The 14,943-nt window shown below is 37.4% G+C and overlaps 1 protein-coding gene across 1 annotated transcript in view; it reads left to right on the top strand.

Annotated features, from left to right (window-relative positions):
- The window catches only part of sh3rf1 (SH3 domain containing ring finger 1), a 121,085-nt gene that overhangs the window by 75,269 nt on the left and 30,873 nt on the right, over positions 1-14,943 (top strand). Inside the window, exons 3-5 of the mRNA XM_057841886.1 lie at positions 5,444-5,719; positions 10,131-10,226; positions 10,419-10,718. Coding sequence (XP_057697869.1) covers positions 5,444-5,719; positions 10,131-10,226; positions 10,419-10,718 — 672 coding nt within the window. The remainder of the gene's footprint in view (positions 1-5,443; positions 5,720-10,130; positions 10,227-10,418; positions 10,719-14,943) is intronic.

Here is a 14,943-nt window from a genome sequence, read left to right as displayed (position 1 = left end):
CGCAATTCAAACCATCTATAAATTTGCCATATTTTTCTGTAAATTATATATATATTCTGTAAAATGTTGGAATGGAAAGATAAGACACAAGATGGATATATACATTCAACATACGGTACATAAGGACTGGAGTGGGCATTTCACTCTCCTGTCATTTAAATCTGTCTATGCTGTGCTCACTCTGAAGCGTGTACTTTTTCCAAAGCTAGACAGCTAGTGAACGACACCTTAATAATCAGACTTCTTCCTTTTTAATCTGATTTATTAATAAAATGGCCTCAAACCATTGTCCTCTTTAGACCGTCGTAAAACTACAAAAAAAAGTACACAAGCATTGCATTAGCAACAACGTTAGCTTAGCACGCTATACAGGTTCACTAAACATAAACAAAAAGCATCTCATACAAAAAATATAACATTTCGCTTACTAACATAACATGTACATTCTTTACAACAACCATACTTACGGACAAATCTTGTCCAAGGATCATATAAGCACAACATTACAACGTAGCGTCAGCCAGAGACGTCGTGCAGCCATATTGAACTGGCAAGAAAACAATAAACCATGTCGCAAAGCGACCACAAGAGTTCGCTGTTAGATAGCACAAAAAGCCTTGCTGTAAAACTTACCAAAAGGCAGAATACTGTCTTAGCGGGACATGTGCGTTAATTGCGTCAAATATTTTAACGTGATTAATTTAAAAAATGAATTACCGCCCGTTAACGCGATAATTTTGACAGCCCTATATATATATATATTAGGGCTGTCAAACGATTACAATTTTTAATCGAGTTAATTACAGCTTAAAAATTAATCGTAATTAATCCCAATTAATCGCAATTCAAACCATCTATAAAATATGCCATATTTTTCTGTAAATTATTGTTGGAATGGAAAGATAAGACAAGATGGATATATACATTCAACATACGGTACATAAGGACTGTATTTGTTTATTATAACAATAAATCAACAAGATGGCATTAACATTATTAACATTCTGTTAAAGTGATCCATGGATAAAATGTTATATTAAAACGCCTCTTAATGTTTTCGTTTTAATAAAATTAGTAAAATTTTCAATCAAAAAATAAACTAGTAGCCCTATTCTGTCCTCAATGTGTGTGAGTACACAAATTGACAGATAGCGAACATAAGTTCCAAAAAGAAATCAGACGGTGTGAAAAAGTTGCATGGGCTTTACTGAAGTCATCTCTTTTTGACAGGAGCACATTTCTTGTATTTTTGTAAAACTGAAAATAACAAGGCAATGTGTCAATAACTTGCATAAATCACACACGTGTCCATTTGAGCAGTAGCACTAGCCAATTAGCTCACAAGCATCTAACAATGTAACTGCATTTCACCATACATGTGAACAAATTCAAATACACATCATCAATAACTATCTAATGCTCATGAATATAAACAAAGGAGGAATATAACTCACAAGCGATGCATGTATTAGACACAAACAGGGTTATAGGGCTATGAGAACTGCCACTGAATACTGGATGCGGACGTTAGCTGGTCTGAATAGCACTGTCTATTAGTGTGAGTTCACGTCGACATATAATCACGTCAGAAAAGCGCGCCGAAACCCAAATAATCCGCTGCACTGAATCGCCAGCAGAGGGCGGCATTACGCCACATAACATATGCAAGTCACACCCAAGCGCCAGCAGAGGGCGGAAAAACTCCATAAAACACAATTAACAAGTTGGCCTTTCACTGTACTGACATTTAAATCTGTCTGAGCGGGCATAGTGCGTTAATTGCGTCAAATATTTTAACGGGATTAATTTAAAAATTTAATTAACGCCCGTTAACGTGATAATTTTGACAGCCCTAATATATATATATATATATATATATTAGGGCTGTCAAATGATTAAAATTTTTAATCGAGTTAATCACAGCTTAAAAATTATTTAATCGTAATTAATCGCATTTTAAACCATCTCTAAAGTATGCCATATTTTTCTGTAAATTATTGTTGGAATGGAAAGATAAGACACAAGACGGATATATATATACAACATACCGTACATAAGTGCCGTATTTGTTTATTATAACAATAAATCCACAAATGGCATTGTTAACATTCTTTCTGTTTAAGTGATCCACGGATAGTAAGACTTGTAGTTCATAAAAGATAAATGTTATAGTTAGAAGTTATAGTAATTTTATATTAAAACCCCTCTTCATATTTTCGTTTTAATAAAATTTGTACAATTTTCAATCAAAAGTAGAGTTAATATAATAACAAGAAGAATAAAAATAACAATAATAATTGAGTGACCAAACTCTGAGTAATGTCAGTTCACTTTGCATTGTTGTTTAGCTGTGTGAGAATAGGGCCTCATTACTACAGACTGAAGTGCTTTTCTTTTTGTGAACATTATTTTTTTTGAGAGATAGCAATATTATTTTTGTTGTGCTTTCACTAAATGATACTTCTGTTTGTTGTGAAGGAGTTGCAGAAGCTTATGCCAATAAACGGCACAGCCCAAAGAACGTCTGTGTCCACTCGCCTATATAACAGATATATCTCTGTGCATATCTTACCCAAAATACAACAAGAGACACATAATTGCAACTAAAAGAAAGCAAACTTACCAAAATATGTGTGGAGCACAAAGCAACAGCATAAACATCTCACAACTACTAATTCTCCCACTATTAGAAGGAATAACATTAGTATGGAACGGCGCTGCGCTGCCCCCAAGCGGCCGGTGGCATTCTCTTCACTCTTAATGTCCATAAACGGCGTCATTGAAATCTGTTTGAGGCAATGCGAGAGCAGCTCATTCAGTGCATGCATTAATTGCGTCAAATATTTTAACGTGATTAATTTAAAAAATTAATTAACGCCCATTAACACGATAATTTTGACAGCTCTAATATATATATATATATATATATATATATATATATATATATATATATATATATATATATATACGTTTTTTTTTTTTTTTTTTTTTTTATTGACACCCTCAAGTCGTGTTGAAGAAACGTATGCGGCGACCCGTTGCCGACCATTACGGTACGTGACGTCACCATTTTGTTTCGGTAATACTTCACTCTAATCGGCCGAATGATTTTGTCTGTGTTAAATTCTGCTTTTTTTCACTCTTCATAAAACACAGAATTTATTTTCTTGAACTCATTTGAATCGACGTTTATTGCAGCTGCGCAACTCGGACCATAACAAACGTAAGCACACACACTTCCTGTGTGTGTCCCTCAACTATATCTGTCCCTCGGGAAACTCAAACCCAAATAACAATAGTTCCTATTGTTACTGTCGTGTTGACAGCGATGAGCGTTCTCGGATTTCCGACTTACGTTCTCACTTTCATTTTACCGTATCAATCCATGGAAGAAACATTTATTCATCATGATGAAACGAGCAAGTTATACAGCAGCCTTTAAAACAAAGGTCTCATCTGTTTTGTTTTCTCCTAGATTCTGGTAAGTTAGAGAAGTTGTCAAATCATATTATTACCGTAAATATTGTCAGTTTATGGTAATGTTTTGAACTACCAATGTGTTATGCTTGTGCTGTGTTTCACCAGTCAGTAAAATGACATTTGTGTATCTATTAGCGAGCGCGTTATAAACGGGTACAATAATTTTCCTTAGATTTTACAAGTAAATTTGGGGTGCGCATTATACACGGGTGCGCCGTATATTCGGGAAATTACGGTAGTCATTTTTTAGTAATTTGAAAATGTGTTTGTCTTCGTCTAGTTTTAGTCAACAAAAACTCGTTTTAGTAGTTTTAGTTGACGATTCTCAAAATGTATTTGTCTGTAAACTTCGTTTTAGTCCATGAATAAATAAATTAGTGCTATCAAATTTATCGCGTTAACGGGCGGTAATTAATTTTTTAAATTCATCACATTAAAATATTTGACGCAATTATGGCACATGCCCCGCTCAGACAGATTAAAATGACAGTAAATTGTAATGTCCGCTTGTTACTTGTTTTATGGTGTATGGCGCCCTCTGCTGGCACTTGGGTCCAACTGATTTTATGGGTTAGTACCATGAGTGAGCATGGTGTAATTATTGACATCAACAATGGCGAGCTACCAGTTTATTTTTTGATTGAAAATTTTACAAATTTTAATAAAACGAATACATTAAGAGGGGTTTTAATATAAAATTTCTATAACTTGCACTAACATTTATCTTTTAAGAACTACAATTCTTTCTATCCATGGATCGCTTTAAGAGAATGTTAATAATGTTAATGCCATCTTGTTGATTTATTGTTATAGTAAACAAATACAGTACTTATGTACCGTATGTTGAATGTATATATCCGTCTTGTCTTATCTTTCCATTCCAACAATAATTTACAGAAAAATATGGCATATTTTATAGATGGTTTGAATTGCGATTAATTACGATTAATTAATTTTTTAGCTGTAATTAACTCGATTAAAAATTTTGACCATTTGACAGCCCTAGTTTTAATATAAAATTACTATAACTTGTACTAACATTTATCTTTTAAGAACTACAAGTCTTTCTATCCGCGTATCCCTTTAACGGAAAGAATGGTAATAATGTTAATGCCATCTTGTGGATTTATTGTTATAATAAACAAATACAGTACTTATGTACAGTATGTTGAATGTATGTATCTGTCTTGTCTTATCTTTCCATTCCAACAATAATTTACAGAAATATATGGCATATTTTAGAGATGGTTTGAATTGCTATTAATTATGATTAATTAATTTTTAAGCTGTGATTAACTCGATTAAAAATTTTAATCGTTTGACAGCCCGACTGTATACATGTGGTATGTATGAAATGCATCGGACGCTAACACCGTAGCATCATGTAGGCGTAGTTTGTAGCAGCTGTCAGCTTTATTATTGCTTCAAGCTGCTGCAGGGTCCTTCCGGGGTCCTACCGTCAGTCAGTGGCGGCCACAGTTGCCCATATAGATGCCTGATCAAAATGTTGTTTTTATCGGCTTATTTCTTTAGGGAAAAAAAATCTGGATTTAGCCAGGGTTATAAATATTAGAACACTTATTACACATATTCATTTTGATTTTTCCTTTTTACAATTTTGGAAAGGTTCCATGAAGACCTCATTTTTCAAACTTTGGGATTCTCTGACAATTGCTTCATGTTGCAGGCTTTAAGGGTTAATTCATATAAATTTGATTCATTTTTCAGCCATAGAAGTTAGCAAATTCATCCCATTTTACTGTGACTTGCTTTCAACGCAAGCAGATTGCGGAAGATGCTGCTCCATTTTCGACCGAATTCACCAAAGCGAGATGTGCGTAGGCAGCGAGTCGCGGGTGTTAAACTTCACACTGAAGTTCTGCTTCTTTGTTACTTCTGTGATAATAGCTGTCTCGAAGTACAGCAAATTCACGACTACTATTATGCCACCTGGTCGTTTCAGGGAGTCCCACAGCTGCCGTGCGCCAAGGCGCTCTACAACTATGACGGCAAGGAACCGGGCGACCTCAAGTTCAGCAAGGGCGACGTCATCATCCTGCGTCGACAAGTGGACGAGAACTGGTACCACGGCGAGATGGGCGGCGTGCACGGCTTCTTCCCCACTAACTTTGTGCAAATCATCAAGCCGCTGCCGCAGCCGCCCCCACAATGCAAGGCGCTCTACGACTTTGAGCTCAAGGACAAGGAGGCCGACAAGGACTGCCTGCCGTTTGCCAAGGTAGCCCAAAAAATACATACTAATTACATTTTGTCTGGGTTCTTGATGAAGGGCTGTAATTAGGATAGGTGTCACAGGAATATATACAGAGGGAAAAGTTCATTATATGGACAGAGAAGTAAGTTCACCTCGGCGTTTCGAGGTGTTTTGGTTCTGTCTTGCAGTGGCAGGATATGCATTTAGTACTAGGGGCGGGAACCTCTTGGTACCTCACGATACGATAATATTTCCGACATGAAGCTCATGATAACGATAACCTCACGATATAGCAATACAGCGATTATCGATACCTTGGTCAGGAAGTCATTCTAAAAAATGACTAATAAACAGAAAAACAAGCTATCTTCATCCTTCTGCTGTAAGTTTACGTCCAATCCATTTGAACTGGGAGGGTGGTAGCAAATGAACCCCTCCCACTTTAAGCAGGCCCCTCCCACTTATATAGCCATGAGTGGCAGCCAATTAATGCCAGGCAAGGAGTCATTTTAGGCCATTTCAGGTTGATTTTCTGTCACATCCTGTTGATTTTGGGGCATTTTCTGGCCACTTCCTGTTGATTTTGGGTTACAGAACAGGAAGTGAGCCAGGAATCCCACAAATGAATAGGCAGTGACTCAAACTCAAAACCTGTCAATGCCCTAAAATGAACAGAAAGTGACCTGTAAATGCCCTGAAAATCGGAAAGAGTGACTGTCAATGGCTGCCACTGAGTTAACTGAAACACTGTTATCTAGTAAGATTTTGGTAGCAACTTGTTGGTTTTGGTTGTTTTTTGTTGTTGTTTTTTTTTTAATAAACAATGATACCTTTTTAAAACGATATCTCGATTCTTGGCATGAGCGTATCGATAACCTTTTGGGATGCACAGTTTCACAATGTATTACCATTTCGATATATTGTCACACCCCTATTTAGTACAGTGGCTTACCCAGCGTAATCCACTTTTAATGCAGCTTTTTTTTTTAAAGGGGGGTGGCGACTATATTTATTTAATATACTGCCCGTAGTTTGCTGGGATAGGCTCCAGCACCTCCTTCTAGTTTGGTAGCAGGTAGTGTCCGATGCGTCTCATAGATATCGCATGCATTTAGGACTAGATGCGAATTGACAGACTCGGCCGCATCTGGGCAGCGTTAGTAAACAGCCGCCATCTTTAAGCAGTAGATTTCTCATCGCTAATAAATCTAACGTTACTGTCACTCGCTCACGTAACGTTAGCCCTTCGGAGGGCTAGGTTTCTATTAGAGGTGTGCAAAATTTCCGATTCTTAGATTATTCGCAATTCGGCCGTGGAAGATTCGAGAACGATTCACAAATATCCAAATTTCGATTATTGAAATATGCCAAGTAAAGCGGAAGTACAACACACTCAGCGCGCCGCGCGGTCTTCGGGGCGCAACGAGGAAGAACGAAGCGACAGTAGCTAAACATCATGCTTCTCATTACCCGGTCCCTTGGGTAATGCCAATGCTCGACTCACGGCTCTAGCTCAACTCATGCCACGAGATAAAAAAACACAACAACATACCTGACTGCTGCCGAAAAGCTGCTACAAAATACGTCATCCACATAATGTAATGGTAGATATCATTTATATAGGACTAGATGCATTATAGATTCGGTAGCGTGAGCAGCACATCTACAAAAAGCTAGATGCAGCCGTTAGTAAACGGCCGCCATCTTAAAGCAGTACACTTCCCTGCAAGGCTGTTGTAGCAAACTTTCCAAGCAAAACTAATTAACTTTTTATCTAAAATACTCCTAAATCGGTAAAATATTGACTTGAATCTATCTTTAAAATAGTTTTAAAACTTTCACATGTCAAAAGTAGACAAAAGGGAAATTATGAAATAACGGGAGCAATTTTAACAACTTTAACAGTTGATTCACAACATTAAATTAATTGAATGTAGTTTAAAGCTGCTGGAACAGAATTGGGACTGGAGTTTTTTATTTACTGTTATTTTTGGATACTTGTTTACTGCTATATGTTAACTTGATACTGAAATAGTAGTTTGGTTTAGCCTGAAAGGATTTTTGAACAATTTTGGAACGAATGTACAAAACATTTAATTTAAAAAAAAAAAAAAAAAAAAAAAAAAAGGGGGGGGGGGGGTGCATCACTAATCGTTTTATAATCGAATCGGAGCCTCTGAATCGTAATCGTATTCGAATCGTTAGGTGCCCAAAGATTCCCAGCTCTAGTTTCTATTGATTATGACCACTGTCGGTGCGTGGCTAACGTGTCTTACATACAGGCTTTATTTAATCTGTAAAACCACAGCGCTGTAGAGTGACGAGGGTGTAAAATTAAAACATAATAAAGCTAACTGTCGGTTTTAGCTCGGTAGTCATTGCTGAATAAAACACCAAGTAGCACTGGTCCCTAATGTGCTCCAATACAGCAGGTATCATACATTTATTTTGAACACTGCAACAACTCAAAATCATATCAGTACTTACAGTTTAGACTAACTTGAAACTTAACTAGAACTTAAAAATAGCTTGACACAAATGGAAATTCAATTGAAACACGTGGGAAAAACACGTAGCTTTTATCAAGCGTAATTACATTTTTAGGTAAGCATTATGTTTTTTTTTTGAGTGAAAGCAGTGAATTTTTTTTTAGTCACATCTTAGATGCAATTGTTGGCTATTTTCAACAATGTACATCGAAAATAAAGACATTGATTGACTGAAAATGGTTCAATATTGGATTTAATGTCTTTTTTTCCTCATGTATATTTATAATTGCTCTTTACCCCAAAAAAATGTTTTCTCCGATTACTCGATTAATCGATAGAATTTTCAGTCGATTGCTCGATCACTAAAATATTCGATAGCTGCAGCCCTAAAATTAACATTGTGATATATAATGCCAAGGCCCTATAAATACGTTTTGCATTGGTTGCATTGGTGCACCCACATTTTTAATTGCATCACCTTTAAGGCCATACATTTAATCACTCTTCATAACATTTATATAATTCATATGAGGGAGTCCCCTCAAATTCGCTCACGCTGCCGAGAACAGCTTACACAATGAATAAATTGGCACATCACATTTCAGACTGTGCCGTTTAACAATGATTAAACATTTGTGCCTTTGATTGTAGCGCGATTCAAGGTGCTCTGGTGACCAAGAAAAAGTTTGGTCATACTGCTTAGCTGGAGGGAGGCTGTGGTGCTGTACAAGCATCAAGCAGAAAAACATAAATATATATTTTTTAATTAAAAACCCAATTATTTTCACCCGATTCCGATCCTCTGAAAAATGGCGCGATCGGCCCGATTTCTTCTCACGTAATCGGATCGGGATATCGCCAATATTTATATAATAAGTGTTGTAAAGCACTTTGCGGACCTCTCAATTTTTTGTAAAGCGATATATAAATGCATTTGATTTGATTTTGATATTATATCAATAATATGAATTATATCTTTAAAAAAATAAAAATAAACATTTTAATAATAAAACAAAAGGTGGAACAACAGTATTCTCTTATATTTTATTTATTTATTTTTTTTAATTAAAAAAGTAAAAGGATCAAATGAAATATTTTCTTTTTGTATTTGATTTGTCAAAATGTTTATTTTAAAAAACTGAAAATATCTTATTTAGGCAGTTGTTCTTTAAAGTGATCATACATTTCATTTTAATTTTTATGTAGTAAATTTTTTTATGTAATGACAAAAAGGGAGAAAACGGTATTGTATTTTTTTGTTTTTCAAATTTCAAAATGTTTATTTAGGAAAACTGTATCTTATTTTGGCAGTCCCGTTTTTATTTAAAATTGTCATACATTTCATTTTTATGTCTTTATTTTAAAAATGTATACAATTTTTAATTAAGGAAAAATGCAGTAAATATCTTATTTTCTTATCTACCTTTTTCCTCAAAAAGAGAAAACATTCCATTTCAATTCTTTCTAATTTTTTCATATTATTTATTTCCATTTTATTAACAAGACAATCATCAAAAGGTAAATTATCATTTTTTTTATTATTCCAAACAAAAAACACTGTAATCAAAATGGGACAAAAACATATTTTATCCATAAAAATGAAACGGAAAACATGTAAAAACTCCCCATTTATTTTTACCACTCTTCTACATTTTAATTTATTTTTTGCTTTTTTAATGGATTTTTTTTTTACATATTTGATTTTAAAAAATGACAACAGTGGATAAGCAATAGTTACATATCTTTTAAAATCTTTTTGTTTAATTAAATATTTTGATTTTAGCAAGAAACATGAAGTCTATACACATGATTGACTTTTACGAGCCACACAAAATGATGTAGCCGGCCAGATTTGGCCTCCGAGCCGCAGGTTTGACACCTCTTTAATAGATAGTTGAAAACAAATTATTTCAATTTCACGGAACATATCATCTTTGATTCTCCAGGATGACATTCTGACTGTGATCCGCCGGGTGGACGAGAACTGGGCAGAGGGAATGCTGGGAGATAAAATTGGAATTTTCCCCATCTCATACGTTGAGGTAAGAAAAACAGGCCGCGGCAGAATTAGCAATCGTGTCGAGATTCAGGTCACCGCGCAGGTGGCTTCTCGTTCAAACGCTTATTTTTAGACTTTCCTGACAGTTTGAGGTGGCGAGCTCAGAAATAGCAACAGTATAAAAAAGTATTCATTCTATTTATTCAAGGTGTTTGCATTTTTTTTACCCTTCCAGTTCAACTCGGCAGCCAGGCAACTCATCGAGTCGGACAAGCCCTCCGATTCCAACGGCGAATCGGGCGAGGGGGCTTCCTCGGGTCCCCAGAGCAACGGCGGGCAACGGGACAAGAAGAATAGCAAAAAACGACATTCCTTTACCTCCCTCACCATGTCCCACAAGCCCATGCTGGCTCCGCCCCCGCAGCGCCACTCCATGGAGATCAGCGGCCCGGTTCTCATCAGCTCCAGTAACCCCACCGCCGCCGCCCGCATCGGCGAGATCACAGGGGGGCTGTCCTGCAGCGCACCTTCACAGGTACCATGCCGAGTAGTTTATTTACAGTAAATTTTTCTGTACAGAGTGCACCTAACTATATGTTTTGGTATGAGATGTTACAGTGCTGGCCAAAAGTATTGGCACCCTTGCAATTCTGTCAGATATTGCTCAATTTCTCCCAGAAAATGATTGCAATTACAAATGCTTTGGTAGTGAAGGAATCTGACTTTCTAGCCAGACTGCCAGAATTGCACCAGCCGAATCGCCGGACCCCGCGGGGGCAGCTACAACGACCCGGGCCGGCCAGAACTCGACAATCTGGCCAGAAGGCCAAACTCCACGCGTTCATTTTCATCTGACTCCATTTTAAAAGGTTTAAAGTAGGCTCACTGAGAACACGTTGACAATTTATTCGGGTCAACAACGATCAAACAGAAAGGTGAAACAGACTCAGTCGAGGAGGCAAACTCGTTCAAAGGTCACCATATCACACGTCAACAAAAGCCATATCACACGTCAACAAAAGTTTCCCAAGAAAAATGACAACGCTCAGTTAAACATTCAGTCTTTTGAAGGCTCTCGCGGGACGGGCCGTGGGAAAGAAGGAGGGTGTGTTTGGGAATATTGTCTGTTTGTGGATTGGACAGGAGGATTCGGGAGTTACTGTTGTCAGGGCAACGAGGGTTGTGTATTTTGCCACCTCAGTGTCAAAGGGGCTCTTGGAGTCTTATCATTCGCGTTATCCATTGGATATCGGGTCTCTGGTGTTCTTTGAGTTGGGACAAGGCGTCCCGCCATTTGTTCTGGACTGTCTGGGAGAACTGATTGCGAGAGTTGGTGGTGGATACGTGGGCTTGTCAGCGTCAATCTTGCTTATGACGCACACGTTGAGCTTTCGTGATAAGGTGTCGTGTATCTTGCACTATGGTATAAGCACTATTCATTTTATATTGGGTGTGTTAGAGTAATACAAACAGTCAAACAGTAAATATGAGAAACGATACTATTCCCTGATTGATTATATTAAGTGTAGGGCTGCAGCTATCGAATATTTTAGTAATCGAGTAATCGACTGAAAATTCTATCGATTAATCAAGTAATCGGATAAAACAAATATATTTTTAGGTGAAGAGCAATTATAGATATACATGAGAAAACAAGACATTTTATTATTTTCAGTCAATCAATGTCCTGTATGTTAGACACGTTAGCCACGCATTGAAAGTGGTCTTAATTAATTGAAACCTAGCCCTCCGCAGTGCTAACGTAAGGTGAGCTAGTAGTGACAGTAACGTTAATCTTATATATTAGCGTTTAGCGCTCTTAATTAGCGCTTAGCGCTCTACTGCTTTAAGATGGCGGCTGTTTGCTAACGCTGCCCAGACGCGGCCTAGTCTGTCAATGTGCATCTAGTTCAACATACATGTGATCTCTATGAGACTCATTGGACGCTACCTGCAACTAACGTAGCATGTGCGGGCTAGTATTTAGCAACGTCGGCGTCGTTTGTAGCGGTTGTCGGCTGCAGTAAGTTTTTTTTTTTTTTTTTTGCTTCTTACTCTACGCACGTGACATCAGCGCGTTGTCCCGCATTAAAAGTAGTCCGAGCAAAACGTGATGCTTAGAGCTGTCAAAATAAACGATTACTCGAGGTGAATAAAATTACTCGGATCAGTTTTTAAACGCGAGTTACTCGAGTTGCTCGAGTATTCGTTTCAGCTTTAATTAAGTGTGTTAGAATAATGCAAACAGTTAGACGGTGCCTACGAGAAAAGGTACCATCTCCTTCAGTAGTAATATCTTCAATTATTTTGCTTGCAATGAAAAAACACAAAAGAGAATGGGGGGAAAAATTAAATCATTATCATTTTACACAAAACTCCAAAAATTGGCCGGACAAAAGTATTGACACCCTTTGAAAAATCATGTGATGCTTCTCTAATTTCTGTAATTAACAGCACCACTTACTTACCAGTGGCACATAACAGGTGATGGCAATAACTGAATCACACTTGCAGCCAGTTAAAATGGGTTCAAGTTGACTCAACCTCTGTCCTGTGTCCTTGTGTGTACCACATTGAGCATGGAGAACAGAAGACCAAACAATTGACTGAGGACTTGAGAAACAAAGTTGTGGGAAGCATGGGCAATCTCAAGGCTACAAGTCCATCTCCAGAGACCTGAATGTTTCTGTGTCTACATTGTGTAGTGTCATCAATAAGTGTAAAGCCCATGGCACTGTGGCTAACCTCCCTAGATGTGGACTGAAAAGAAAAATTGACGAGACATTTCAACGAAAGATTGTGCGGATGGCGGATAAAGAACCTCGACTAACAACCAAACAAGTTCAAGCTGTCCTGCAGTCTGAGAGTACAACAGTGTCAACCCGTACTATCTGTCGGCGTCTAAATGAAAAGGGACTCCATGGTAGGATACCCAGGAAGCCCCACTTCTGACCCAGAGACATACAAAAGCCAGGTTGAAGTTTGCCAAAACTTACCTGAGAAAGCCAAAAATTCTTTGGAAGAATGTTTTCTGATCAGATGAGACAAAAGTAAAGCTTTGTGGGAAAAGGCATAAACATAGATTTTACAGAGAAAAAAACAGGCCTTCAAAGAAAAGAACACGGTCCCCACAGTCAAACATGGTGGAGGTTCCCTGATGTTTTGGGGTTGCTCTGCTACCTCTGGCACTGGACTGCTTGCGACTGCTTGACCGTGTGCATGGCATTATGAAGTCTGAAGACTACCAACAAATTTTGCAGCATAATGTAGGGCCCAGTGTGAGAAAACTGGATCTCCCTTAGAGGTCATGGGTCTTCCAGCAGGACAATGACCCAAAACAAACTTCAAACAGCACTAGAAAATGGTTTGAGAGAAAGCACTGGAGACTTTTAAAGTGTCCAGCAATGAGTCCAGACTTGAATCCCGTAGAACACCTGTGGAAAGATCTGAAAATGGCAGTTTGGAGAAGACACCCTTCAAATCTTAGAGACCTGGAGCAGTTTGCTCCAAAAATCTAAAATTCCAGCACAGCATTTTAGGGCTGTCCCAAACGAATAATTTTCTCCCGATTAGTCAGCCGACTATTTTTACGATTAGTCGACTAATCTAAAATTTTAAAAAATATAAATATTTTTTTTTACTAATTTAGCAATGACATTTTTGTTGACGCTTATCAATTCACACACACATATTGGAACACTTAAATTATTTATTAAAGTACAAATAAACACGTAAATAACAATAATAAATCACAAATAAACAATGAGTTCAAATACTGATAGAATTAACTAGTGCAAAAGAATGGAATGTAAACAGATTCAGAACACTGACTTCGCCTTTCCAACATGATTCAAAACAATTCTTAAACACCTAGCATTAATATTATAGTATAGTACTATATATAATAGTATTATAATAATTATAATAATTATTCATTGCCAATCAGATTTTTCATAAAGGTTGTCATTTTAAAGGTATTCTTAGTGGAGAATCTGAATTCTGAAGTATGTGGGATTAACTCCAGAAATCGCTATTTATATGACAAACATGACATGCTTTTATTTTTGAAACGTTAACCGGAAGTACGTTCGCTAAACCGCTAACTTGGGCTTTACACTCCGCAAAAAAGCACTTTTTGTCATTGCACGTAGTGTCAATAATAGATTTTTTTGGATCATTTTGCAAATGCTGTTAACCAGCGATTTTTCATGTTTGAAGTGTTATCTTTTAACCGCAAGTTTGCTTTCACGAGACGACTGCCAATGTTTTATAGCAGGCTAAAGTAAGTTGCCTTTTTCCCCCCATTCACCTCAGTGTAGCAGCGCTAACGTTACAGTGTTTAATATAGATGTGTTTTCTTATTTTGTATGTCTGAACTTTAATTCTACAGCGTGCTGATAAGAGAAAGGAACTGGAGTCTCATATGCCAGTCTCATATGCCATCAGCACGCACCAATGTATGCACGCACGCACGCACGCACGTGTGCAGCGATAAAAGGCAGCCGAGAAAATGACCGCCCTCATTTTTATTTGCCATGCGATAAATGGACTCATTGCATATCGTGACAGGCTTAGCAACTTCAATAAAACATGTCGTTAGTTAGTTAGATGGACTTACAAACTGGGTGACGTCGCTTTAGGTGTTTATTGACGGCCGACGTGCAGCCAACCTTGGCATTGAAGAGAAAGGACACAAGAGTGTACCCTCCTTTGTTTGTTTGAAATAAGTCAATGTTTTGGACACTCTGGTGCGCTTTTTT

This window comes from Corythoichthys intestinalis, chromosome 7 (genome assembly GCF_030265065.1).
Source record: "Corythoichthys intestinalis isolate RoL2023-P3 chromosome 7, ASM3026506v1, whole genome shotgun sequence".
NCBI classification, from domain to species: Eukaryota; Metazoa; Chordata; class Actinopteri; order Syngnathiformes; family Syngnathidae; genus Corythoichthys; species Corythoichthys intestinalis.
This window is presented reverse-complemented; position numbering and strand designations above follow the sequence as displayed.